Genomic DNA, 24,478 nt, shown 5'->3' with positions numbered 1-24,478 from the left:
GAAAGCCTCTTTATAGAAGCTGCCAAAGAGGTCCTCTGGCTTTCCTGCCTCACTGGAAAGGGTGATTAATGGCCCTCAGCTGCTCGCTGACTTTCCTCAGTGCATTCAGGGCTCCCTGCAACAGTCACCCATGGCCACCCATCTAACGATGAACCCCCAGCTGCTCAAAAGTCTGAGGCATTGCAGCCACCAGTATGTTCCCTCCCATGGGCGTCTCATCGCAGCTCACCACTGGGGAAGGTTTTAGCGATTGCTCCCTTGTGCTAGGGACTCTCCATACCCACCTGCCCTCAGCAATGGGGTACCTTAAGGTGAGCCAGCCCATAATAGCATGCAGGGGTCAGCGTCCTTGGGCTCCTCCAGGCACCAAGTGGTGGGAGCGGAGGGGAGGGGGCAGGACGCCACTGGCTACTGGGGCATAGCAGGGTCCATTTCACCTGGAGAAGAGGCGGTGGGGCCAGAAAGCCAGTAGGTCCCTCCTGGGGCGCGGCTGGCAGCACTGCTTGACCCTCTCGGGCCATGGTAGCAGGAGGGCTGGGGACACAGCTGGGTGTGGGGGTGTGGGGATGGCGGCCATTGACAAAGGCCTGTCGTAAGCACCATAAGAACATCAGTGATCAGCACCTGGGTGCAGAGCTGGCCGGGTTCATGACACCCCAGGCTGCCAAGGCAGACAGATCATCAGTGATCAGCACCTGGGTACAGAGTTGGCCGGGTTCATGACACCCCGGGCTGCCAAGGCAGACAGATCATCAGTGATCAGCACCTGGGTGCAGAGCTGGCCGGGTTCATGACACCCCAGGCTGCCAAGGTGGACAGATCATGAGGACCATGATCTGCATTTTGGCCCTGGAGGGTCAGAGAAGGGAAGCCGTGGGCTGGGGGAGGAGAAATAATGCAGTGCCTGGTGCAGCTCAAGTTAAATGTTCCACAGGAGGACACACCTGTGTTGGTGCATGTACCTGTCGCCGTGGGACGGCCCCATGTCCAGGTGGCAGTGGCGAGGGTGTGAGCAGGGGCCTCAGAGTGGCCACCTCCAGGTTCACATCTGAGGCAGCCAGGGCCTGGGAGGAGCCAGGCCAGCTGGGCCACACTCTGGGCCAAAGGTTCCTGGTGACAGACACAGAGGGGAGCTGTCCAGGCTGCACGTGACCTGTGGGGGCTGAGCATCCACCTCCCCACTGCCCGCCTTCTTTGTGGCGGGGCGCTGGGACCCTGGATGGCCCCACTGGTGTTTGAGAGAAGCGGGTCCACCCTCTGCCGAGTAAGCCCGTGGGAGCTTGGACCATTCAGGGAAGTGGAGATGGCTATGGGAGGGACTTCCTAGCGTCGCGGCAGGTGAGCACGGAGCTCTGAGCTCCGACCCTGGAGGAGACTGCATGGGCCCTGAGCCAGGGGAGGGTCAGCTGTCCTCAGCGCTGGGCATGCAGCCATCTCAGGGCCCTGGGTACCTGCTGTGCCCATTTCACACAGAGGCCAGAGGCCAGAGGTTTTGACTCGCCTGCCCAGGGCCTCAGAGTGACTGGGTGGAGCCCCCACTTGGGGAAACCCCTGGCTCTCCGACAGTCAGCCCCGAGCATGTGTGAGAGGCTGGGGAGGCCAGACCTTGGGGTTCTTCTCAAGGGGTTCCCAGTTTCAGGAGGCCATTCCTACTAGCCTCTCCCATCCTGGATGTACCACAGCCATCACTGGGGTCTGAGATCAACATCTCCAGCCTGAGCCCACCCCTGGGCCCCACAGAAGCTGCAATCAGACCTTCAAATTCTCCCACGGGATGGAGCCAAGAAATTCACCATGGCCCTAGAAGCAAAACCCACTCCTTTGGAGCCAGGCTGAGCCTGGTGACCCTGGGAGAACACTTGCCTTGGAGACCTCTGTTAGGTTCAGCACAGTTGCCACACAGCATCAACATGAAGCTCAGGGTGTGTGGTGGGATGGGAGGGGGCTCAGGGCATCTGCAGGTGTCTAACTCTGCTCAGAAACAACACAGCACCCTCTAGGACCCCTGGGACCTCCCTAGCAGACAAGAGGCCAGGGCGGCAGCCTCTGTTTCTCAGACACATCTGACACCTCCCTCCTGACACTGTGACAATCCTAGACTGGCTCTGCATCTCCCCAGGCTTTGCACAGGGTGGATGGATGGATGAATAAATGTACAGATGGATGGATGGATGGATGGATAAATGTACGGATGGATGGATGGATACATGTACAGATGGATGGTGGATGGATGGTTGGGTAGATGGATAGACACATGGGTGGATGGGTAGATGGGTGGATAAATGGGTGGATGAATGGATGGATGATGGATGGATGGATGAGTGGATGGGTAGGGGGTGGATGGATAGGTGGAGGGCTGAGTGGATGGATGGGTGGGAGGATGGAATGGTGGATGGGTAGGTGAGTAGAAGGATGGATGGATGGGTGGATGGGTGGATGGATGGGTAGGTGGATGGATGGGTGGATGGATGGGTGGATGGATGGTTGGGTGGATGGATGGGTGGATGCATGGATGGATGGATGGAGGGATGGATGGATGGGTGGATGGATGGATGGATGGATGGGTGGATGGATGGATGGATGGATGGGTGGATGGATGGATGGATGGATGGGTGGGTGGATGGGTGGATGGATGGGTGGGTAGATGGATGGGTGGATGGATGGGAGAATGAACTCATGCTGGTGTCTAACTCTCATGAGTTGTGCTCAGAAACAACACAGCATCCTCTGGGACCCCTGAGACCTCCCCAGGAGGCAAGGGGCCACGGTGGCAGCCTCTGTTGCCCAGAGACATGCTAGACCCTGTTCTGGGTGCTGGGAGGTAAGCCCACAGGCCAGGCCCCCAGGAGGCCACCCCACACCCGGGCAGACATTGCAGGACCTCTAAGCAAGGTACAGAGGGCACTGGCGGGGCCAGGAGATGGTCCCTGAGGGAAGTGATGGCTGAGCTGGGTTTTAGGAGACATACACATTTCCTGGGGGACCAACCTCCTCTGGGCCCACTGCTGGACAAAGCCAGATGCAGCTTGGTGCGGAGAGAATTTCAAGAGCATGAGTGTTGTAGGATTTGGGGTGGGTCTGGAGAGTGGCATAAATTAGACTGAGAGGGCTGTGAGGGGTGCAGAGGGCCTTGAGAATCATGCTTAGGAGGCTGGATGTGCTCAGAGGACGGGGGACCCAAGATTGTTGTTTTGTTTTGAAATATAACAAACAGCTTTATTGAAATATAAGTTGCATACTGTACAATCCACCCACAATTCAGTGTACAATTCAGTGGTTCTTAATGTATTCACAGAGTTGTGCAGCCATCACCACCATCAATTTTATAACATTTTCATCACTCCCCAAACCCCTGTACCCATGAGCAGTCACTCCCCCTCCCTACCTCCTGGCATCTCGCAATCTACTTTCTGTCTCTCTGGGTTTGCCTGTTCTGGACATTTCATAGAAATGGAATCATACAACATGTAGCCTTTGTGTCTGGCTTCTTTCACTGAACATAAAATTTCAAGCTGCATCCATGTTGTAGCATGGATCAGGAAACTTGATTCCTTTTCAAGGCTGAGTAATATTCCACCATATGTTTATCTGTGTTTTTTGTTTTTGTTTTCTTTTCACTCTTGTTGCCCAGGCTGGAGTGCAATGGCACGATCTCGGCTCACTGCAACTTCCGCCTCCTGAGTTCAAGCAATTCTCCTGTCTCAGCCTCCCAAGTAGCTAAGATTACAGGTGCCCGCCACCACACCTGGCTAGTTATTATTGGTTTGTGTGTGTGTGTGTTTTTAGTAGAGACGGGGTTTTACCATGCTGGCCAGGCTGGTCTCGAACTCCTGACCTCAGGTGATCCACCTGCTTCGGCCTCCCAAAATGTTGGAATTACAGATGTGAGCCACTGCACCTGGCCCCGTGTTTTGTTTTGTTGGACTTTTGGGTTGTTTCAGCATTTTGGCTGTTTTGAACAATGCTGCCATAAATACAGGTGTGTAAGGTTTTCTGTAGACACAAAGGTGAGCTTTGAGCAGCAGGGGGCACGATCACATTTAAAGGGGTCATTCTTCCTGCAGGTGGAGATGGGGGTCAGGTGGAGAAAAGAGCCCAGAAAGGCTTGGCCAAACCTTGGGGAAGTATCACCCACACTCTCTCCCCAGTTCCCAGCGAACGCACATGCACACGTACATGTATGTGTGTACATCTGAGCAGCCTCCAAAGGCCTGCTTTTGTTGAGCCTCCCAGGGACAGGCAAAGCTGGCCCAGTTCTGAGCTGATGGAGAAGAGTCTCTTCAGTAGCAATCCTTGCATTCTTGTATTGATATGGGGGGCCAGCCTCAGTGCGGAACTGTTTACATCCCCGCTCTCCCAGAACCCCTATGGCCACGGATGGGGCAGATTGCAATATGGCCGCTCATGGGAGAGGAGACAGAAGGTCATGCTGGTGGGGCAGAACCAGGCTTCAGGCAGGTGGACCCAAGTCCAAGTTCAAGATATCAGTGGCCACCAGGCATGTGTGGCTTCTGAGCTGTTGAAATGAGGCTTGTCTGACTGAGGAACTGAACCTTTATCTAATTTGTTTTTTGTATTTTGAGACAGGGCCTTGCTCTGTCTCCCAGGTGAAAGTGCAGTGGTGCAAACATTACTTGCTGCAGCCTCGACCTCCTGGGCTCAAGCGATCCTCCTACCTCAGCCTCCTGAGTAGCTGGTACCACAGGTGTGTGCCACCATGCTTGGCTAATTAAAAAAAATTGTAGAGATGGGATATCACTGTGTTGCCCATGCTGGTCTCAAACTCCTGGCTTGAAGCAATCCTCCTGCCTTGGCCTCCCGAAGTGCTGAGATTACAGGCGTGAGCCACTATGCCTGGCCTCTAATTTTAATTAATTTAAAAATTGATACTCAATTTCATTTTTGGCAAACTTCTAAGTTTATGTGAAACAATTTGGGTATGCAAATCTACTTTTTCAACTGTGAATTCTGTGAAACCTAAACACATATCAAATGCGTCTCATGAAAATTTAGGGTTCAAACTGAAATATGCTGTCAGTGCAAACCACGTGCTGGATTTGGAAACTTGGTGAGAAAAAAGAATGTCAAATGTCTCTCTAATACATTTGTACATTGATTACATATTGAAATGACAATATTTCAAATATACTGGATCAAGTACAGTGTATTACTAAAGTTGATTCCACTTACTATTAATTATTTGTCAGCCATAAAAAGGAATGACATCCTTCCTGGTGCACGTTCATGGTGAATGGAACTTGGCATTGTGCTGGAGGGAAGAAGCCTGGCACAAAAGGCCACACGTTGGCTGATTTCATTGAGATGAAGTGTCTTGAACGGGCAAATCCATAGACACAGGAAGCAGCTTAGTGGTTGCCATGGCTGAGGGTGGGCAGGGTTGAGGAGGGCAGCTAAGGGCTACAGGGTCTCTTTTGGGGGTGGCAGAAATGTCCCAGAGTTGGAGTATGTGAGCTGTGGTCTGGCAGGGATGCTGTCTAGCAGGGTAGGGGTGGGCATGTCTCCTTGACAGTGCCCTTACTGCCCCTCAGGAGGTGCTGTGGCTAGAGGACAGCTGGAGGGGCCCAGGACAGGGTGGCATTGAATGCCATTAAGGGTGTGGACAGGCTTAGAGCCCGGTGTGTCTTGGCCGTGTCTTCCTAACACCAGGGTGTGCTGCCTCCCTTTCAATAACAGCCAAAGCTTCTAGAGTTCAGCAGGCTGAGTCTGCCAAGGAACACATTCAGGAGGCTCCCCAGCCTCCCCCTTGTATCGCATAACTCATAACCCATTCCCATAACTCACAGCTGGCCATGTGGGGCTTGGCTCATCCTCCTAGCTGGTCTGGGCCTTGCCTCCCTCTTCTGCATTGCGTTGGCCTGCTGGGCTGTGATGAGAGGGCTCCTGCAGAGATCTCAAGTCCACCTCCACACGCTGCCCAGCCTCCAGCCTACACGTGCATGAAGTCTGTTCATGTTCACGGAAGGGAAGACTGTTTTCCTCTTCTTTAAAGCCTTGATTAGGTGACCCTGAACTCATGAGCTCAAAGACTCAAGGCAGTGCTCACAGAAAACTGCCCCGGTCTCCTAAATAGTTACTGGAAGGTGTCCAAACAATGGCCACTTGGCAGTAAGATTTCAGAGATTTCAGTTTAGGGTACGATCCATGGATTATGGCATTTGATTTAATTTTGAAAGTTGAACAAAAAGTAAAAAATCTATATTTTGCCCTTTCAAACAAAATGTAAAGGCCCCCACCCAACAATTCAGTCGGGCATACTCTGACTCCATGGTGGGCCAGATGGTCTTTTTCTACACCTATAATTTCCCAGAAATTGTGACAGCTGAATTTGCATGATGTAGCTACAAATGGAATTTGCACAATGTGTGTGTTCATGTGGTTTGGACATGAGAATAATTCCCTTATCCCGTCATGCTGGGAAGAGTCAAAACATTCACTTACCCTTCCTCATGAGCTCAGTCAGTATTTTCTATGTGGAGGATGGAAGGATGGGTGGAGGGATGTGAGAGGGATACACAGAGGGATGAATACAGGGATGAATGGAGGGATGGGTGGGGGAGGGGTGGAGAGATGAATTTAGTGGATGGAGAGATGAATAGAGAGATGGATGGGTGGACGGATGGAGGGATAGGTGGATGCATGGAGAGATGGGTGGAGGAATGGATGGGCGGAAGAATGGGTGGAGGGATAGATGGAGAGAGGGATGAATGGGGGGGTGGGTTGAGGGATGGATGGGGGAGTAATGGGTGAAGGGATGGGTTGAGGGATGGGAGAAGGGTGGAGGGATATAGGAGGGATGGGTGGAAGAATGAATGGAAGGATGGGTGGAGGGATGGATGGATGGAGGGATAGATGGAGGAAACAGTGGAGGAATGGATTGGTGGAAGGATGGAGGGATAGGTGGAAGGATGGGTAGAGGGATGGATGGACGGAGGGATGTATGGAGGGAGGGATGGGTGGAAGAATGGATGGAAGGATGGGTTGAGGGATAGATGGGGAAGGATGGAAGGATGTAGGAGGGATGGGTGGAAGAATAGATTCCAGGACGGGTGGAGGGATGGATAGAGGGAGGGATGGGTGGAGGAATGTGGGAGGGATGGATGGAGGGGTGAATGGAGGGAAGGATGGAGGGATGGGTGGAGGGATGGGTGGAGGGATGAGTGGAGGGATAGGTGGAGGGATGGGTGGAGGGATGTGGGATGGGTGGAGGGAGGGATGAGTGGAGGGATGGATGGAGGGAGGGATGGATGGAGGGAGGGATGGATGGAGTGATGGGTGGAGGGATGGGTGGAGGGATGAGTGGAGGGATGTGGGATGGATGGAGGGAGAGATGGATGGAGGGATGTGGGATGGATGGAGGGAGAGATGGATGGAGGGATGGGTAGAGGAATGTAGGAGGGATGGGTGGAAGGAGGGATGGATGGAGGGATGAGTGGAGGAATGTGGCATGGATGGAAGGATGGGTTGAGAGATAGGTGGATGGAAGAGTGGGTAGCAAGATATAGGAGGGATGGATGGAGGCGCAGGTGGAGGGATGATGGACAGACTCCAGCCTTGGGTGGAGCTCCTTTGAAGAAGCTTCAGTCTATCCCTGGGACACTGGCTGTGGAATGAGGGTCCCCTGAGCCTTGGTCCTTTTGATGAGAAGTACTGAGACCTTGCAGCAGGTCTTGGTGTTTTGTTGGGGAAAACTGGACTGAGAAAGTGCCCAGTCTGGCTGTATGGAGGTTCTCTGGGAGGGCCTGTATGGAAAGAAACAGTCTTGAATGAGAGGTAAACTCTCAAGCCCTTCCACTGTGGCACGTAACGCGCTAAGGGACACATGTATTCCTGTTCAGAAACCAGACCCTGGGGCTGCCCAGCGAATGAGGACACCAATTTGATGAGGGCAGCTCTGCAGAAACCCAGGAGGGGGGCACTGGGCCAGTCGTGGACTCAGATTGTCCTGTGCCACTGCCCTTGAAATCATTATTTATCAGCAGAAAACAAAAGCAAACCTCTCAGCTGGAGGCATGGGAGAAGGTGGACCTGAGTTCGAATCTGAACTCTGCCAGTTGCATAACTTTGGCCAAGTCACTCATGCGATGTGAGCCGACCTCATCTGTAGCACAGTACAATGACAGTCCTTGCCTCCTAGGGTGTGGGTGGTCCTGGCTCAGGGCCTGGGTGCAGGAAGGACATGCTGAGTGGTAGGTGGAGCATCACTCGTGGTGCGAGTGACTGTCTGGGCAGAGAAGCCAGAGGGGAAGCCCAGCCGACATAAGGGCAGCCACCTGTCTACCCACTCCTTCCTCCAAAGGTCTCCTCTCTGGGACCCCGAGGATCCAAGAGTCACCAGGCTTCCAGGACCTCCAGGATGCGTGGAGATACTTCCAGCTGCCCTTCCCTCCTTTAAGTCAGATTTGGACCCTTCGGCTCCTGTTTCTCAGCCTTGCTACTCCTGCCTGTACTAAGGGCTCATTTCGGTACCACAGTGGGGGGTGTGTGTGCCTGTGGGCTCCAGGCACTGAGCTCTGTTGCTGACTCAGTATCCACGTGTTCTAGACATCAGATCATTTTCCCTCCCTCGTCACCTCCCCATCCACATCAGTGCATTAAGGGAAAGCAGAAAGTTCTAGGCGTGGAAAGCCCTTTCAGCAGCAGCCTCTATTTGGGGGTGCACGCAGGTGTCAATAAGGCCTGGCATTTGGACTTGGCTTTTTCCTGTGTTGGTGGGTGACCTTGGGCAGCTCACCAATGTGCTTGGTGAGTTGGTTTTTATGTTGGACCACTCAGTACAATAACAGTGACTAGAAGTGATGGAGTGGCTTGTGGTTTAAAGGAGGTGACCATCACCTAGGCCAGCCACTCAGACTCAAGACACAGGATTGGTTACTGCAACTATGAATGCTGTTAAAATATAACGACTTGAAAGTGACAATGTGCGATGTAACTGCAATCTTACGTAGTGTAACGTTACGTAGTGTGACGTTAATTCACATAGCGATAGTGTTAAAATATGCCACAAGTCAATAAATAAGATTACATTGCCTTTTGTTTATTTTTTATTTTTTTGAGATGGGGTCTCACTTTGTCACCCAGGCTGGAGTGCAGCGGTACGATCTCGACTCGATGCAACCTCTGCCTCCTGGGCTCAAGTGATCCTCCCACCTCAGCCTCCCAAGTAGCTGGGACTATAGGCGTGCACCACCATGCCAGGATAATTTTTGTATTTTGGTGGAGACAGTGTTTCACCATGTTGCCCAGGCTGGTCTTGAACTCCTGGACTCAAGGGATGTGCCCACCTCAGCCTCCCAAAGTGCTGGGATTACAGGCATGAGCCACCACTGTCCAGCCTCCGATTATATTGCCTTTTATAAGCTGTCTTTGGATCAGTTTAACGCATCTGTGGCTTCTGTGAAAGAATAAATTGGATTTAAAAATCACAGTTACAGTGATTTACTAGATTTTACCTCCAGTGAGGGGGAAGCCCAGAGGGCGCCCATCCGTGCAGAAGAGAGACAGGGTGTCACTGAGGGCTGACTGGGTCCTTGCTGGCTGCGGAGGACAGGTGGAAGGGTGGAAGTGGGTCCAAGGAGAGGGGGCCTGGGGCTTGGTGGGGGTGGGCCAGGAGGGGGCAGATGCTGGACAGAACAGGAAGGTGGACTGCTGGGACTCGCTGTCCACATGGCTGTTGGGGAGAATGAGACAGGAGCTCAGGAGGACACTGCGGTTTATTGTTCAATGCCTGAGATCATGGCAACGCTGAATTCCTTTGTGGTTTAAAAATCAACTCCTGCCCAAGCCCACTCCAGGCAGAAGTAGTTCTCCCATGTCTGTCCCTCCATCCTCCATGTCACCGTCTCGTAGTCACCGCAACCATGATCAATCTCTGGTTGTCAACTCAAACCTCAGTTTCTCCTGGAAGCCTTGCCGCCCCCTCCCTGGGTGTGCCCTGCCTCGTACCCTCCTCCACTGCCTGTGACCCTCCCCCATACTTGGGGTATGTGGCCCATGCTGGCACTTCCCGCTCCCTGGTTTAATCTACTGGGCTGGACTGGCAGCTGCTCACTGGCAGTCTGTGTAAGCAGCTCCCCCTGGAGCCCATCTCCAAGGTGTGATGGGCCTCTCGCCCCGTGGAGGTGTGCAGCCGGCAGTCCTGGCGGACAGCCCTGAGTCCAAGTGGACGTGGATGGTGGCAGGATTTTCCGGAACAGCGTCCCCTCTATTAGTCTTCCCGGCATGTGCCTTGAGTCCACACAATCTTGACCTGCTCATTACACTCACACTAAAGGTTACAAAGGGAGCTCCTGCCCCATTTTCTTTACCTTTTATTTTATTTTCAAGACAGGGACCCACTGTGTTGCCCAGGCTGGTCTTGAACTCCTGGACTCAAGCCATCTGCCTGCCTGAGCCTCCCAAAGTGCCGGGACTACAGGCGTGAGCTGCTGTACCTGGCCCCACCAAACTTTTATTCATTGATTCACATCCATCCTGCCCTCAGAGCCTCCAAGGATTCTGGGAGGTGCACAGGGCTGGTGAATGTCCTGTGCAGATCAGGACCTGGGAACCAGGGAGGCCTGAGTGGCTCAGGGCCACTGTGGTGAAGTCTGTGTCTCCTGACTTGGGTCTTCTCAAGGGTCAACCCCAGATTTTCTGTGCAGCCCCTCCTGGGTGCAGCCAGGTGCCCCGTGGCGACAGCACCACCAGGGGGCAGCAGGTACCCATGGCATTGTTGGCGGGCGGCTGCCTGGGTCCCAGACCTGGCCGGTCCTCTTGGCCAGAGCAGGCACGCCCAGGACAGTGAGGAAAGAGGCCCCCTTCTTGCTGAGGGAGCCACCTGGGGAAAGAGACATTTAGTGCATCAATGCGCCGTGCTCCAGGTGAGGGGTTCGGAGAGTGGGTAGCTCTTCCTCTCTGAGCCCTTTCTGTCCCAGCATAGTGGGAAGCCTCTGGATAATCTATCCGTCCATTCTTCACAAGCAAGTCTGGTGGGAGCCGGGTCTCCCCACTCTGGAGACGAGGGGATGAGGCTTTGCACGAGGAGGGATCAGTGCAGGTTCTCAGATGGGGCTGGAGGGCCCCGCTCAGGTTTCACTCCTGGCTTTCTGATTTCTTAGGGAGATGCTGATGGGTCCACCTGCTGCCCCATCTTGCTTCGGTGAGGAAGGCTCTCCCCCTTGCCCTAAAGGTGCCCACTGCTGCTTCCTCGGGGAAGGGCAAGAGACAGGAGCCCCCGGCTCACCAGCCACCTGGCCTGAGTTTACTGCTGCAGGGGCCAGCTTCTTCCTGACCTCTCTCTACGGGCCAGACCCTAAGCTGGGACCCCCTGCTTCCACCTCAAGTGGAGAAGGTGTGAGTCTGACTCTCTGCAGAGGCCAATTTCCACGACAGGACCCCCATCGGAGGCCCTGGGCCCAGGGGACCCTCTCTGGGCTCGCATCCCCGTTCCGGCCCCTGCGCAGGGAAGCCACGGGGTAAGGGGTCGGGGGGCTGCCCAGTGCTGCCGCAGCTCATACAGGCCCAGGATTCCACCGGAGTCCAGGGTGGGAGCCCTCAGAAACCGCACCCCAGCCTCCGGGCTGAGCCAGTCTCAGAGAAGGGCTTGGACTTGCCCGGTGTCCCCCAGTGAATCAGCAGTGAAAACCCGCGGTTCCCGGCAGCTGAGCCAGGATCCATATAATTTCAGTTGCAGAATCTGTTTGTCCTTGAAGCCCCTCCTACCGTCACACGTTGCCAGCTGGACAGACCGCGCCCCCACCACCCAGGGACCCTGGGCCGGAGAGCACCTTCCTGCCCTCATTCTTGTCACGCATTCCGCCCTGGACGCCAGGAACTGCCCGCTGGGCAGCTGCGAGTGGCCAGGACTCTGGCCAAAAGCTGGAGAATCCTGGCCTTTATGCAGGGTCGGGGGTCTTCCTGTGGGACCCCGGCCAGGGCGGAGGACAGGAAGAGGTCTCTGGGAGTCCTGGGCCCGTGTGCCTTCAGCCTCAGCCTCGGGTATTCTGCCGGGGCGGCTTGATGGCCAAGGGGGCTCAGAAAGCTTCGGCCCAGCCCGGTGCCCCCTCCCGAGTCTGTCGTTTCCGAACGGCCATGCGAGGGCGCCCGGCCCGACAGGGACCACCTCCTGACCTCCACGGAGGACCAAAGGCACCCGGGGGGACGCCCGGCCATCACTCCACGGGCGAGGTCGCTCCCCCAGGGAGAAGGGCTCCCCAAAGTCCGAGCGCCCTTGGAGAAAGTCGGCTGGACCTGGGCTTGCGCCGCAATCCCCGCCCACCGCAACTTTCGCGGGCGGTAGCGGGGCAGGAAGTGGGGGGGCGGGGGCGGTGCTTGGGACGCGGGGAGGTGCCAGGCTAGTGCTCCGGTCCCGCCCCTGCCCCGCCCGGCCGTGGCCGCGCCCCCTGCGCCCCCAGCGCCCCGGAGCCGCGGAGCTGCCGAGCCGCGGAGTCGTCGAGTCGCAGCGCCGGGCGTGGGGACTGCGGGTGGGGCGAACAAAGCGGCGGCGACGCGGGCGGCCCAGGCCCGGGACGCGCGGAGCGAGCGACCCCGCCGGGCCTTTGTCTCGGGCGGGGCAGGAGCGGCGGCGGCCGCGGGGCGCCCCGAGCGCAGAATGCGGCGCCCGGCGGCGCGGATTGGGGAGCGCTGCGGCGACTGGCTGCGTGGAGCCCGGCCCGGGGCCCACAGGCACTTGCGTGTGTGAAGCGGGGAGATCCGGCGCGCTGCCCGTTGCCCGCCCCGCGGCCGCACGTGGGCGGGAGCGGCGGCCCGAGAGGAGCCCGAGGAGGAGGAGGAGGAGGAGGAAGAGGAGGGGACGCGCGGCGGCGCAGCGGGGGACCTGGGGCAGCCCGCGCGAAGCCCCGCCCCGGCCCTGAGCCCCGCGCGCGCGGGCGGGATGCCCCGCGGCCGCTGCACTTTGGCTCGAGCACTGCCCTGAGCCGGTCGGGCCCGCGGGCGCCATGGAGCAGTGGCGGCAGTGCGGCCGCTGGCTCATCGACTGCAAGGTCCTGCCGCCCAACCACCGGGTGGTTTGGCCCTCGGCCGTGGTCTTCGACCTGGCGCAGGCGCTGCGCGACGGGGTCCTTCTGTGCCAGCTGCTGCACAACCTCTCCCCCGGCTCCATCGACCTCAAGGACATCAACTTCCGGCCGCAGATGTCCCAGGTGAGCGCCCGGCGCGGCGGGAGGGCCCCGGGGCTGCGGCGTTGGCGCTGCCGGACGCGCGGACTGAACGCGGAGGTCGCAGCGGCGGCGGCCCAGGCGCCCTGGCTGGGGCGGCCGGGCTCCGGGACGCGGGCGGGCGGCTGGAGGGTGCGCCCCGGGCCTCCGAGACGCGACCTCTGGAGGCGCGAAGTTGGCCAAAGTCCCTCCAGCCTGGGTCGCGCCGCCGCCGCCCCCGGGCACTGCTCTGGTGCGCCGGTTCCGCGGTCTGCGCGGCCTGGGATGGGGGAGGCTCCGGCGCTGCGCTCGCTCTGCGGGGCCCTGCGAGTGTCCCCTCATTCCCCAGGGAGCCTGCCGAGCCGGGTGTGCGCGTCGTGGGTCGCATCCTCGGGCCTCGCGCCTCCAGGCCGGACGCCGGTGGAAGAGCGTGCGCTGTCGCTGCGCCGGCCCGGGGCGCGGGGCGGGAGCCCTCGGGGCCGGAGGGAGCTGGGTTCGCCCCGGGCACCGCCCCCTCGCCGGCCTCCGCCTCTTCCCGGACCCGGACCCGGGCCACTTGGCGCCAGTCCTGGCTCCCGGATCGAGCCGCCTCGAGGATCCCTAGGGCCACTTGGCTCCAGTCCTGGCCCCCATCGCTTTCCCAACACCCCCACCCCTCCTTCGGGCGCTGAGTGTGGCCTTTGTCGCGGCGGAGGCACGCGTGCGGCCGCAGGGCCAGGCAGGAAAATGCCTGCCCCGCCGAACGGAGCTGCTTTTCTTGGTCTCTTAAAGGGAGCTTGGCTAAGACTTGAGAGAATCGAGGCTTCCGTCCTGTTCTCCGGGGGTCGCGGAATCCTTTCCGGGAACAGCTTAGAAAAAGTCGGGGGAGGCAAAGGGGGTGCCAGCCGGGTCCAGCCAGCGCCGACGAGGCGCGACCTTCCAGCCAGCTCAGCAGCCCCTCACCGCGCGCAGTGGCAACTCCTTGTGGAGAGAGACCATTCACCATTGGGACTTAGGACGTGGTTCCTGGGAAGGAGGGAGAGTGAGTCACCAGCGATTCCAGGCTGGGCTGCGAGGCCTCTGCCCTTTGGCGGTGACTACGTTTCCTAGGAGACCGGGCCCTTCTCTGCTGGGTTGGGGGGCGCTGACAAAGGCAAGCCCTGAGGGGAAGGGGCCGCCTTCCCACTGGGTAATGATTACCCAGCACTGCCTGGACCGGCTTAGCAGGAGCCCTCAGGGGCCTCCCTGGGAGCCAGCCCCTCTTCCCGCAGGATGCCAGTGGTCAGGTGCAGGTGGCGGGGGTGGCGGTCACCGCTGCAGAGAGCTTCCCCAGTTCTGTTCTCAGAGCCCCACGGGGACTGGGAAGTCTGGACTCCATTTTATGGCTGGAGAAACTGAGGAGAAGGGTAGCTGTGGGGGAGCAGGGCTGGGCCTCGAACCAAGGCGGCTGCCTTTGGTATGAGTTCCAGGGGCTGCCCGGGCTGACTTGCTCGGTCAGGATTCCCTGCTGCTTGCAGGCTGGGGCTCAGGGCAGAGGCAGGGCAGCTGGGTCCGCACAGAGGAGGCTTGGGAGGAGCCCAGCCTTGCCTGGTGGACTCGCTGGGTCCGGGGGCTGCCCCTGCCCAGCTGTGGTTTGGGAAGATGGGAAGAGGAGGGGGCCGTGGCTGTGGCAGGTGGCTTGGCTCAGCCCCTGCACTGGAAGTTCAAGCCAGAGACTTCCTGGGGTCTCTGGAGCCATTGGCCAGGCAGCAATACGAACCCTGATAGAGGCCCTTTGAGCCCTGCTGCTGGGTGGGTGGACGGGTGTCTAGGGGTCGCGCTGCTGGGCCGGTAGAGGGGTGTTTAGGGGCCCTGCTGCTGGACTGGTGGAGGGTGTGTAGGGGCCTGGATGGTAGGAGGACCAGATGGGTGTGTGTCTGTGTGGCTCTCCACTCTGATTGAATCCTGGCACTGTTCCCTCCCAGGTAGGCAGTGACCTCCAGAGCCTCAGTTTCCCCATCTCTGTCATGAGAACAGTCATAGCAGTCCCCTCTTAGCCATGCTGTGAGGATTTGCTAAGGGCAAGCACAGAAGGCACACTCTTAGCACAGTGCCCAGGAAATGACCATCACCTGGACACTGGTACATATTGCCCTGTGTAGCTGAGGCTGATCTTGCCATCCACTCCTCTGTCCCGTGGAGGGTGGGCCACCTTTGTACGGCTGTTGCCTGCACAGGGATGGCTGCAGGTGCTCCCTTAACCCTCACGCTGGCTGTGACGGCCCTGCCTGTACATTCACACGTGGAGAAAGCACTTTACTGCATCTGGCTGCACACAGGGGTTGGGAGAGGGACTTCGTTTCTCTGTATTGCTGGTGTTTGTTATCTGGGAAACTCACTTTTTTTTTTCTTTTTGGAGATGGAGTCTTGCTCTGTCGCCCAGGCTGGAGTGCGGTGGCACAATCTCAGCTCACTGCAACCTCCACCTCCTGGGTTCAAGTGATTCTGCTGCCTCAGCCTCCTGAGTAGCTGGGACTACAGTCACGCTCCACCACGCCCAGCTATTTTTTTTTTTTTTTTTTGAGATGGAGTCTCGCTCTGTTGCCCAGGCTGGAGTGCAGTGGCGTGGTCTCGGCTCACTGCAACCTCCACCTCCCCGGTTCAAGCAATTCTCCTGCCTCAGCCTCCTGAGTAGCTGGGATTACAGGCGCCTGCCACCATGCCCGGCTAATTTTTTGTATTTTTTTTTTTTTTTTTGAGATGGAGTTTTGCTCTTGTTGCCCAGGCTGGAGTGCAATGGCGCTATCTCAGCTCACCACAACATCCACCTCCCGGGTTTAAGCGATTCTTCTGCGTCAGCCTCCCAAGTAGCTGGGATTACAGGCATGCGCCACCATGCCCGGCTAATTTTGTATTTTTAGTAGAGACGGAGTTTCTCTATGTTGGTCAGGCTGGTCTTGAACTCCTGACCTCAGGTGATCCACCCGCCTCGGCCTCCCAAAGTGTTGGGATTACAGGCGTGAGCCACTGCACCCAGCCTGTATTTTTAGTAGAGACGGGGTTTCACCATGTTGGCCAGGCTGGGCTCGAACTCCTGACCTCGTGATCCACCCGCCTAGGCCTCCCTAAGTGTTGGGATTACAGGCATGAGCCACGGTGCCCAGCCTACGCCCAGCTATTTTTTGTATTTTTAGTAGAGATGGTGTTTCACTATGTTGGCCAGGCTGATCTCGAACTCCTGACCTCATGATCTGCCCGCCTCGGCCTCCCAAAGTGTTGGTATTACAGGCGTGAGCCACGGTGCCCCACCCACACCCAGCTCTTTTTTGTATTTTTAGTAGAGACGGGGTTTCACTATGTTGGCCAGGCTGGTCTCGAACTCCTGACCTCGTGATCTGCTCACCTCAGCCTCCCAAAGTGCTGGGATTACAGACGTGAGCCCCCGTGCCTGGCTGAAACTCATGTTTCTTAAGGGGTGGGGATGGGAGAGGGAAGAGGTCATCTCCACTCTTGGTGTTTGGGTCATAGACAAATCACATCTGCCCTTTCTTCCCTGCCCTGCTGTGGCCTAAGCACAGCCCTAGGTGGGTTGCCACCTGTGTTTAATAGGTGAGGCCTTCAAGGTTCGGAGAGGTTGAGTGACTCCCCATCACCCCACCACTCCTGCCCAGAGCAGTAAGTGGCAAAACCAATATAGAGATTGCAGTCTCCCTCCCAGAACTGTTTAAATAAATGATGACTGCAGGCCTTCCTAAGCTAGCTTACTCTCTTGTGGACTTTCTGAGGGATGTCCCTGGCCTCATTCTTGGGTTTTGGGTTGTCATGGTGTGTGTCTGTTTTCATGGGGTGGCTGGGGTGGGGGGTGGGTGCCTGTGATCCCTGGCTGGTGAGTTGCAGGGCCCCTCGAGGGCACACGGCGAGGAGTCGCCCACCTCCCTGCCAGTCATGGCATATGGGGCCGTCTAGCCCGGAGGCCTGCCTCTATGATGTTCCTTCCTTCCAGAATTTGCCCTGGCTTCTCATGGTGACATCCTATTTTCAGAGGACTTGGAGCGTCCCTCCCACTTTGAGTTTAATCTGGGCTGGGTTATTTGCCCTAATGGAGCATCATAGCAATGTGCATTTATGCAGCACCTTCTGTGTGCAGAGCCGGGTGCTAGGAGGTGATCACAGAGATCCCAGTTGCCCACCTGGTTATTTCTTCTGAAGCTGGCAGGATCTACTTTATTTTATTTTGTTTTTTATCCGAAGTGCCTGGAAGCCCCGTGGGTTTAATTAAACTAATTGGGTATGGCCACAATCTGCTGACCCTAACAAGAGATCGGGTATGTCTGGAGAAGCTTCGGTTGGGAGGTCCTGAGGTTGCCTGTGCCAGCATCTGCAGTTTGCACCCTTAAGGTACCACCCGCTGCCCAGCCTCTGACTTGCCCACTTTGCCCTGGTGGCCTCCTCCCCATAAAACAGATCAGGCAGCCATTGCTGGGACACCATGCAAAGGCTTGGCCCTGGGCCTGCCAGAGTCTGTCCCCCACCTCCACCTCAACTCCTTGTGCTCCCTGCCTCTTCCCGGACACGCCAGCCTGGCTATAGTTTTGGCATGCCCTCCCCCCCCCAGGCCTTTTTGATGTGTGCCATCATGAGCTGTGCCCTTGCTGGAAGACCTTATCTCCTTCTAGCCTGGTTCTTCCCGTAGGAGCTGGTATAGGGGCTCCCTCCCCTTGACAGCCTCCTTGGGTTTCAGCCTCTCCCCACCCTGTCCTCCACGCGCTTTGAACCTCGATCTCACTCCACTGTTCCAGGTTTCTCTCTGGCCTCGTCGTCTCCACTCTTTGTTTCATTACACGGTACCCTTGCTGCTTGTTCTGCAAAACTCAGCAGATGGACAGCTGGAGAGTGTGAAGGATGATCCTAACGAGAGACCGAGTGTGTCTGGAGCACCTTTGTGTGGCTGCCCCCCTTCCAGGTCTGAGCCCCTCCAAGGCAGGGCCACGGCTGGGCTTCCTCCTCTCTGGGTCCCTCAGAACCGTGTGCCTTCATTCGAGAAATAATAAATAAATAAATAAATAATAAATAATAATAATAAATAAAATAAATAAATATAATAATAATAAAACCCTGCTGTGTGCCACGCAGGCTTTGTGCCTGCAAGGGGAGGGAGAACAGGCTGGGGCTGTCCCCGCTCTCATGAGGCTTCTGGTCACGCAAGGACCCCGGTGGATGTTGATGAGGTGATTGGTGACTGAAAAGCGACACGAAAGTACCCGAAGGGCCCCCAGTGCCAGCAGAAGGGGCTTGGCTGGTGTAGCCGAGGTCCACAACACAGGGCTGCTGGGAGCAGAGGAGGGAATGCCAGTTGTAAGGAAGACAAGGGCATCTTTTCTTTTTTGGGGGATAGATTTTATTTTCTAAAAAAATTTGAAAATATCTCAGTCGTAGGAAAAGTTACGAGTACAGCGCAGGTAACTTTTTCTTGAACCATTTGAGGGTAAGCATGGGGCATCAGTGCGTTTCCTACAAACAAGGGCATTTTCCTCTGTAACCACAGCACCACTGTCTCCGTCCAGCCAACAGCAGCAATCCGTGACCCGTCCACTTCTCTACAATTGTCCTAGCAAATGCCCTTCACAGCATAGAGCAGCCTCAGGACTTTGGGCTGCCTGTTGCTGTGTCCCCCTCTGTCAACCTGGGGCTGCTCCTCAGCCTTTCTTTGACGTTCATGACCTTGACTCTTTGGAAGGTTACAGCCTCCTTTGGTTACAGAATGCTCCCCCATCAGCAGGGTCAGGCCATGCACCTGTAGGGGTCTAGCTCAGCCTCCACGCTCCATCCTTCTTGCCTCCTAGCAGGTGGTGCGGGGCTTGGCTTTGCCCCATTGCGGGTGATGTTCTGTTTAGTTACTTGGTGAAGGTGGAGTTTGCTTGATTTCACTGTACAGTTACTTTGTTTCCGTTTGCTGTTAACACATACTTAAAGAAGATACTTTGAGGCAATATAAATATCTTGATATTTGCTTCTCCTTTTCTCCCTCCTTTCCTTCCTCTCTTGTCCTTCTCTGCTCATCTCTCTCAATCTTTTCTTCCTTTTCTTCTCATCCATCTCTGCTTTTCTTTTCCCTCTCTCCCTCCCTCATTCTGTCCCTTCCTGCCATGTCTCCAGTTTGGATTATGGTTTCCTATTTTATTCCATGCATATAACCTGTTACCATCATTATTTATATATATTGATGCTCACATAGTCTCAGGTTTGAACAGTGGGAACTGTGTTACACCAGCTTGCTTCCCTGTGTCTTTTGATTCGTCCTCATCATTCTTCGAGCTGCAGAGGACATGTGAATACCGTGCCTGACTTTCTGGCTGGTAACCCAGGCTGGTCAACAAGATGTTCCAGGCTCACCTTGCATTTCCATTGTCCCAGCTTAGGAACCAACTGTTTGTCCAAGGAACTCTGGTTCCTTGGTAGTGGAGAGGGGTATTTAGAAGGCAAGATCAGGGCCAGGTGCAGTGGCTCATGCCTGCAGTCCCAGCACTTTGGGAGGCCTAGGTGGGCAGATCATTTGAGGTCAGGAGTTTGAGACCAGTCTGGCCAATATGGTGAAACCTCGTCTCTACTAAAAATGCAAAAATTAGCCAGGGGTGGTGGCATGTGCCTGTAGTTCCAGCTGCTCGGGAGGCTGAGGCAGGAGAATTGCTTGAACCCGGAAGGCGGAGGTTGCAGTGAGCGGAGATCGTGCCACTGCACTCCAGCCTGGGTGACAGAGCGAGACTCCATCTCAAAAAAAACAAAAACAAAACACACACACACACACACACACACACACACACACACACAAAATAAGGCAAGATGGGATGAGGTGTGCTCAGTGCTGCTGGGGTGTTCCTGTTTCCAGGCACTCTCAGTGTTCACACCTGGGGAATTGGTGTATGTATGTATATGTATTTATTTATGTATGTGTCTCTGTGTCCATATATGTCTATACATGTTGACATGGGTGTTTGTTTTCTGTCTATATCAGTGCTGCCAGACAGAAATATAATGTAAGCCACATCTGTATTTTCAGAATTTTGGTGGCTGCAATAAAAAAGCAAAAAGAAATGTGTAGCACTGATTATAATAATATATTTTACTTAATCTATGCTTTTTTTTTTGAGACAGGGCCTCCCTCTGTTCCTCAGGCTGGAATGCAGTGGCACAATCTTGGCTCACTACAACCTTTGCCTGCCGGGTTCAAGTAATTATCACATCTCAGCCTCCTGAGTAGCTGGGACTATGGGCTTTTGCCACCACGCTTGGCTAATGTTTGTATTTTTAGGAGAGATAAGCCTTTGACACGTTGGCCATGCTGGTAACCTATGCATTTTCAACAGGGGCATTACTGCTCTTGAGGGGGCAAAAATAAAATCTTTGGGGATGAAGAAGTATTCTTATTATGAATTATTTTTAGAGACAAGGTCTCACTCTGTTGCCCAGACTGAAGAGCAGTGGTGTGATCGTGGCTCACTGCAGACTTAAACTCCTGGGCTCAAGGGATCCTCTCACTACAGTCTCCCAAGTAGCTGGGACTACAGGCGTGTGCCACCGCGCCCAGCTAACGTTTTAATTTCTTGCAGAGATGAGAGCTTGCATGTTGCCCAGGCTGGTCTTGAACTCCTGGGCTCAAGTGATCCTCATGTCTCGGCTTCCCAAAGTGCTGGGATTACAGGCATGAGCTGCTGCAGTCAGAAGGAATCTTATTTTCACAAATAAACTACAGATGTGCATGCCGCACAAAACACAGAGACAGACCAGGTGCAGTGGCTCATGCCTGTAATCCCAGCAGTTTGGGAGGCTGAGGCGGGCGGATCACCTGAGGTCAGGAGTTCGAGACCAGCCTGGCCAACATGGTGAAACCCCCGTCTCTGCTAAAAATACAAAAAATTAGCTGGGTGTGGTGGTGCACACTTGTAATTCCAGCTACTTGGGAGGCTGAGGCAGGAGAATCACTTGAACCCAGAAGGCAGAGGTTGCAGTGAGCTGAGTTCACGCCGTTGCACTCCAGCCTGGGTGACAGAGTGAGACTCCATCTCAAAAGAAAGAACAAAAAACCCACAGAAACAGTGCATCTGCAGTATTAAAATTTCTTTCAGGGAGGGAGATTAGGAAAAATATCTGAAAAGGCTCCTTGGAGGGACAGTAATGAAAATGAGGGTGAGAAACTCTCATCTTGCAAGCACTGGCATTCCTGCTGGGCAGGAGCCAGGGAGCATGGGGTGGGGTGGGAGCCCTGGTTGTTAGTGACAGGGACTGACTGGGAGTGGGACTTGAAGGCTGTGTTGAGTGGGATTCCAGGCTCAGGCCTGGGGTCAGCAGGAAGGACCCTAGGCTGCAAGGAGGGCATAGCCTGGCGTTGGCGAAGAGAGAGAGTTCTCTGCCGAGTGTTGTGATTGCAAAAAACAACCTGGCATTGGTGTGGGGTAGGATGAGACCGGGAGGAATGCTGGGTGTGAGGTGTGGAGGCCGCCGTGAGAGTGACCTGCATCTCCCTGCGGTTTGGGCCTTGGAGATGGGTTGGGGCCCTGGCATCAGGGCGGTGGACTCCTGGAGGCAGGACCTTCTTAGGGGCCTGGCGTGGGTGAGCATCCGCCCCACCCCTGTGCCTCTGTTGAGCCCTTTCTTGCTATGAGGCACAGGTCATGAGGCTGTCTCCTCCTGGAGGAAATCTTCCTGGTCTTCCTGGAAGGACGCTGGGTTCTGGCCTGGGTGGTGGGCAGCATGATGCCCTCTTTTGAGGAGACTTGTGGGGACACATGTTCGTCCCTGTGTCCAGGCCATGTCTGTGGGCTGTGGTTTCCCAGTTTGAAGGGTGGGACTCCCAGGACAGGGACAGCGTTGGCAACCCGGTGGGGCCAGTGTGGAAGACCCTGGCTTTATGCAGATGCCCAGACCCGAGCCCCCAGCTGAGGCCCCAGCAGGCCTCCCTCCTGACTGCTCCTGAAGTCACCTCCTTCTCTCCTGGTGTCCCAGCCCAGCCACTGCTGTCTCTCTCCTAGAGCAGGCAGCGGTCTCTCCCGGTGTCCCAGCCTGGCCACTGCTGTCTCTCTCCTAGAGCAGGCGGTGGTCTCTCCCAGTGTCCCAGCCCGGCCACTGCCATCTCTCCCGGTGTCCCAGCCCGGCCACTGCCGTCTCTCTCCTAGAGCAGGCGGCGGTCTCTCCTGGTGTCCCAGCCCGGCCACTGCCGTCTCTGTCCTAGAGCAGGCGGCAGCAGATGTTCCAGCGCAGGGCTGGATGGTAAATATTTTAGGTTTCGTGAGCCAGACGGTCTCTATCACGACTATGCAACTCTGTCCTTGCAGCACGACGGCAGCACTGGGTGGTCTGTAAACGGAGGAGCGTGGTGATGCTCCCATGAAGTTGATTTTTGTAGAATGAAATTTGAAATGTATTATCATTTTCACATATCATGAAATATTATTCTTATGCTTCCCGCACCACCTTGCTCAACCATTTAAAAACGTAAAAACCTTTCTTAGCTTGCAGGATGTACAAACCCAGGCGGCAGCCAGAGACTGCCGCACCCTCCTGCCCCGCCAGCCAGAGTCTGCTGCGACCCGTCCTAGGTCCCCTCTTGTGGCCTCCTGCCTGGCCAGCCTGGTCGGCCGTGCCCCGTCCCAGGTGCCCCTGTTGCGGCCTCCTGCCCCACCAGCCTAGTCTGCGGCCACGTGTGCCGCAGCCACGCACAGTTTGGTGCTCCTGCCCTGGAGGCACCCCCCTGCCTGCCGTCGCCCCTGCCGAGTCTCCCTGGCCTTCGGTGCCCCAGCCTCAGGCACACTGGCCACCTTCCTGTGCCTCCCGGTTCAGGGCCTTTCCCCTGCAGTTCCCTGGAGGGGAACCTTCTTGCCTGGCTCCCTGCTGCCGTCTGCTTAGAGGCCTGTCCTGGGAAGCCTTTCCTGCCCCCAGGCCCGCTTGAGTCCCCTGACAAGGGCTCTTGGTCCCCCGGGCTTTCCCCTTCCGGGTCGCACAGTTTGTTGCATTTACTCTTCCGTTTGTATCTAAAGCCTTTGGCAGGGGCTGGTCAAACAGGAAGTGCTCAGTAAGAGCAAAGCTTTCTCCCAGGCCCTCTTCGTGCCAGGAGGCGGGTTGAGCGCCTCCATGACCCCCACCCCCACCCCCACCCTTAGGGCAGTCTAGAGGGGGCTTTGCTCTCAGCCCCATTTTCCTGATGGAGGCCCGGCTCCTCGTGTCTGGAATGACACTGCCAGAAAGAGATCCTTGGAAATGCTTGGAGACATGATGAGTGGCCCGCAGGGGCGGCAGTGGGGACCACACTCGCCTGCTCGGCCACGCTTAGCATCTTCTTGGTGGCCGTGTCCCTTGAGCTCAGCCTCCTTGTCTGAAATGGGGTGACGGTGGCCACCTTGCAGACTCTTGGAAAGATTTGGTGCAAAAAGTGTGTGCCTGGTGCCCAGCGCAGTTTCTACCCCACAGCAGGCCCCACTGAGCCTCAGGACTCGGCACCCTCACCCCGAGCCCAGTGGCTCACTCCCAGAGAAGGACACTGGCCCTCGCCCGCCGCCTGCCCTCCCTCAGCATCAGAGCAGAGTGCAGCGGGCGGCCTGAGGGAGTGGCTCTCTTCCTGAGACTGCTGCCTCACCACCCACCTCTCTTCCCCTCCCCTCTGGCCGCCAAGTGGAAGGTGAAGCCCTGGGCACACTGCTGGGCACACCTGGACACCGCACTGGTATAGTGGGGGGGGGGGTGGCTGTGGTCGCTAGTGCCTGTCTGCAGAAGGAGGCATTCTGGGGCAAGCAGAATCAGGTGAGCCAGATGGTCCTGCAACACCTAAGTCTGAGATGGGGAAGGGAGCTGTTAATAGTCACATGAGGACCATGAGTGAGGAAGAACCTGCCGGCGACGCGGGATGCTGAAGAAGGAGCCTCACCTCGTCTCCTGCTTCTCCCCAGGGCCTCCTGGGTTGGACTGGGCAGAAGATGGGGCACGTGCAGGCTTTACTGTTGGCAGGGTCAACAGCAGGCTGTGCTAGTCCTCAGCAAATGCGGTATTTAGATCCCTGGGGGCAGGGTGATGGTGGAGAGCTTCCTGGAGGAGGTGGCACTTGAGATGCCCTGAAAAGTAGATAGCTTTTGGTAGCTAAGGGTTGGACACACGTGGTTGTTCTACAGAGAGGGCTCTGTGTGGCCACAGACTGGAGGCGCTGCTACACTGCTTCATCTGGATCATTGCTGGAAAGGGTGTTGCAGTTTTTGAAATCCACGTTCCAGCAGCAGTTGGGGCAGAGGAAGCTGCATGCCACCAGCTCTGATGATTAGAGACATAAGGCAGCAGCCACCGCTCACTGCAGAGCTCGACCTGTCTGGCACTGGGCCACCTGC

The 24,478-nt window shown here is 56.3% G+C and overlaps 1 protein-coding gene across 2 annotated transcripts in view; it reads left to right on the top strand.

Annotated features, from left to right (window-relative positions):
• The first annotated feature begins 12,949 nt into the window (after positions 1–12,949).
• VAV2 (vav guanine nucleotide exchange factor 2) overlaps positions 12,950–24,478 on the top strand; it is a 230,501-nt gene continuing 218,972 nt past the window's right edge. For both annotated transcript variants that reach the window (XM_054500142.2, XM_054500139.2), the window contains exon 1: positions 12,950–13,160. In XM_054500142.2, coding sequence (XP_054356117.1) covers positions 12,957–13,160 — 204 coding nt within the window. In that variant the 5' untranslated portion in view covers positions 12,950–12,956. The remainder of the gene's footprint in view (positions 13,161–24,478) is intronic.

Source organism: Pongo pygmaeus, chromosome 13 (genome assembly GCF_028885625.2).
Source record: "Pongo pygmaeus isolate AG05252 chromosome 13, NHGRI_mPonPyg2-v2.0_pri, whole genome shotgun sequence".
NCBI lineage: Eukaryota > Metazoa > Chordata > Mammalia > Primates > Hominidae > Pongo > Pongo pygmaeus.
This window is presented reverse-complemented; position numbering and strand designations above follow the sequence as displayed.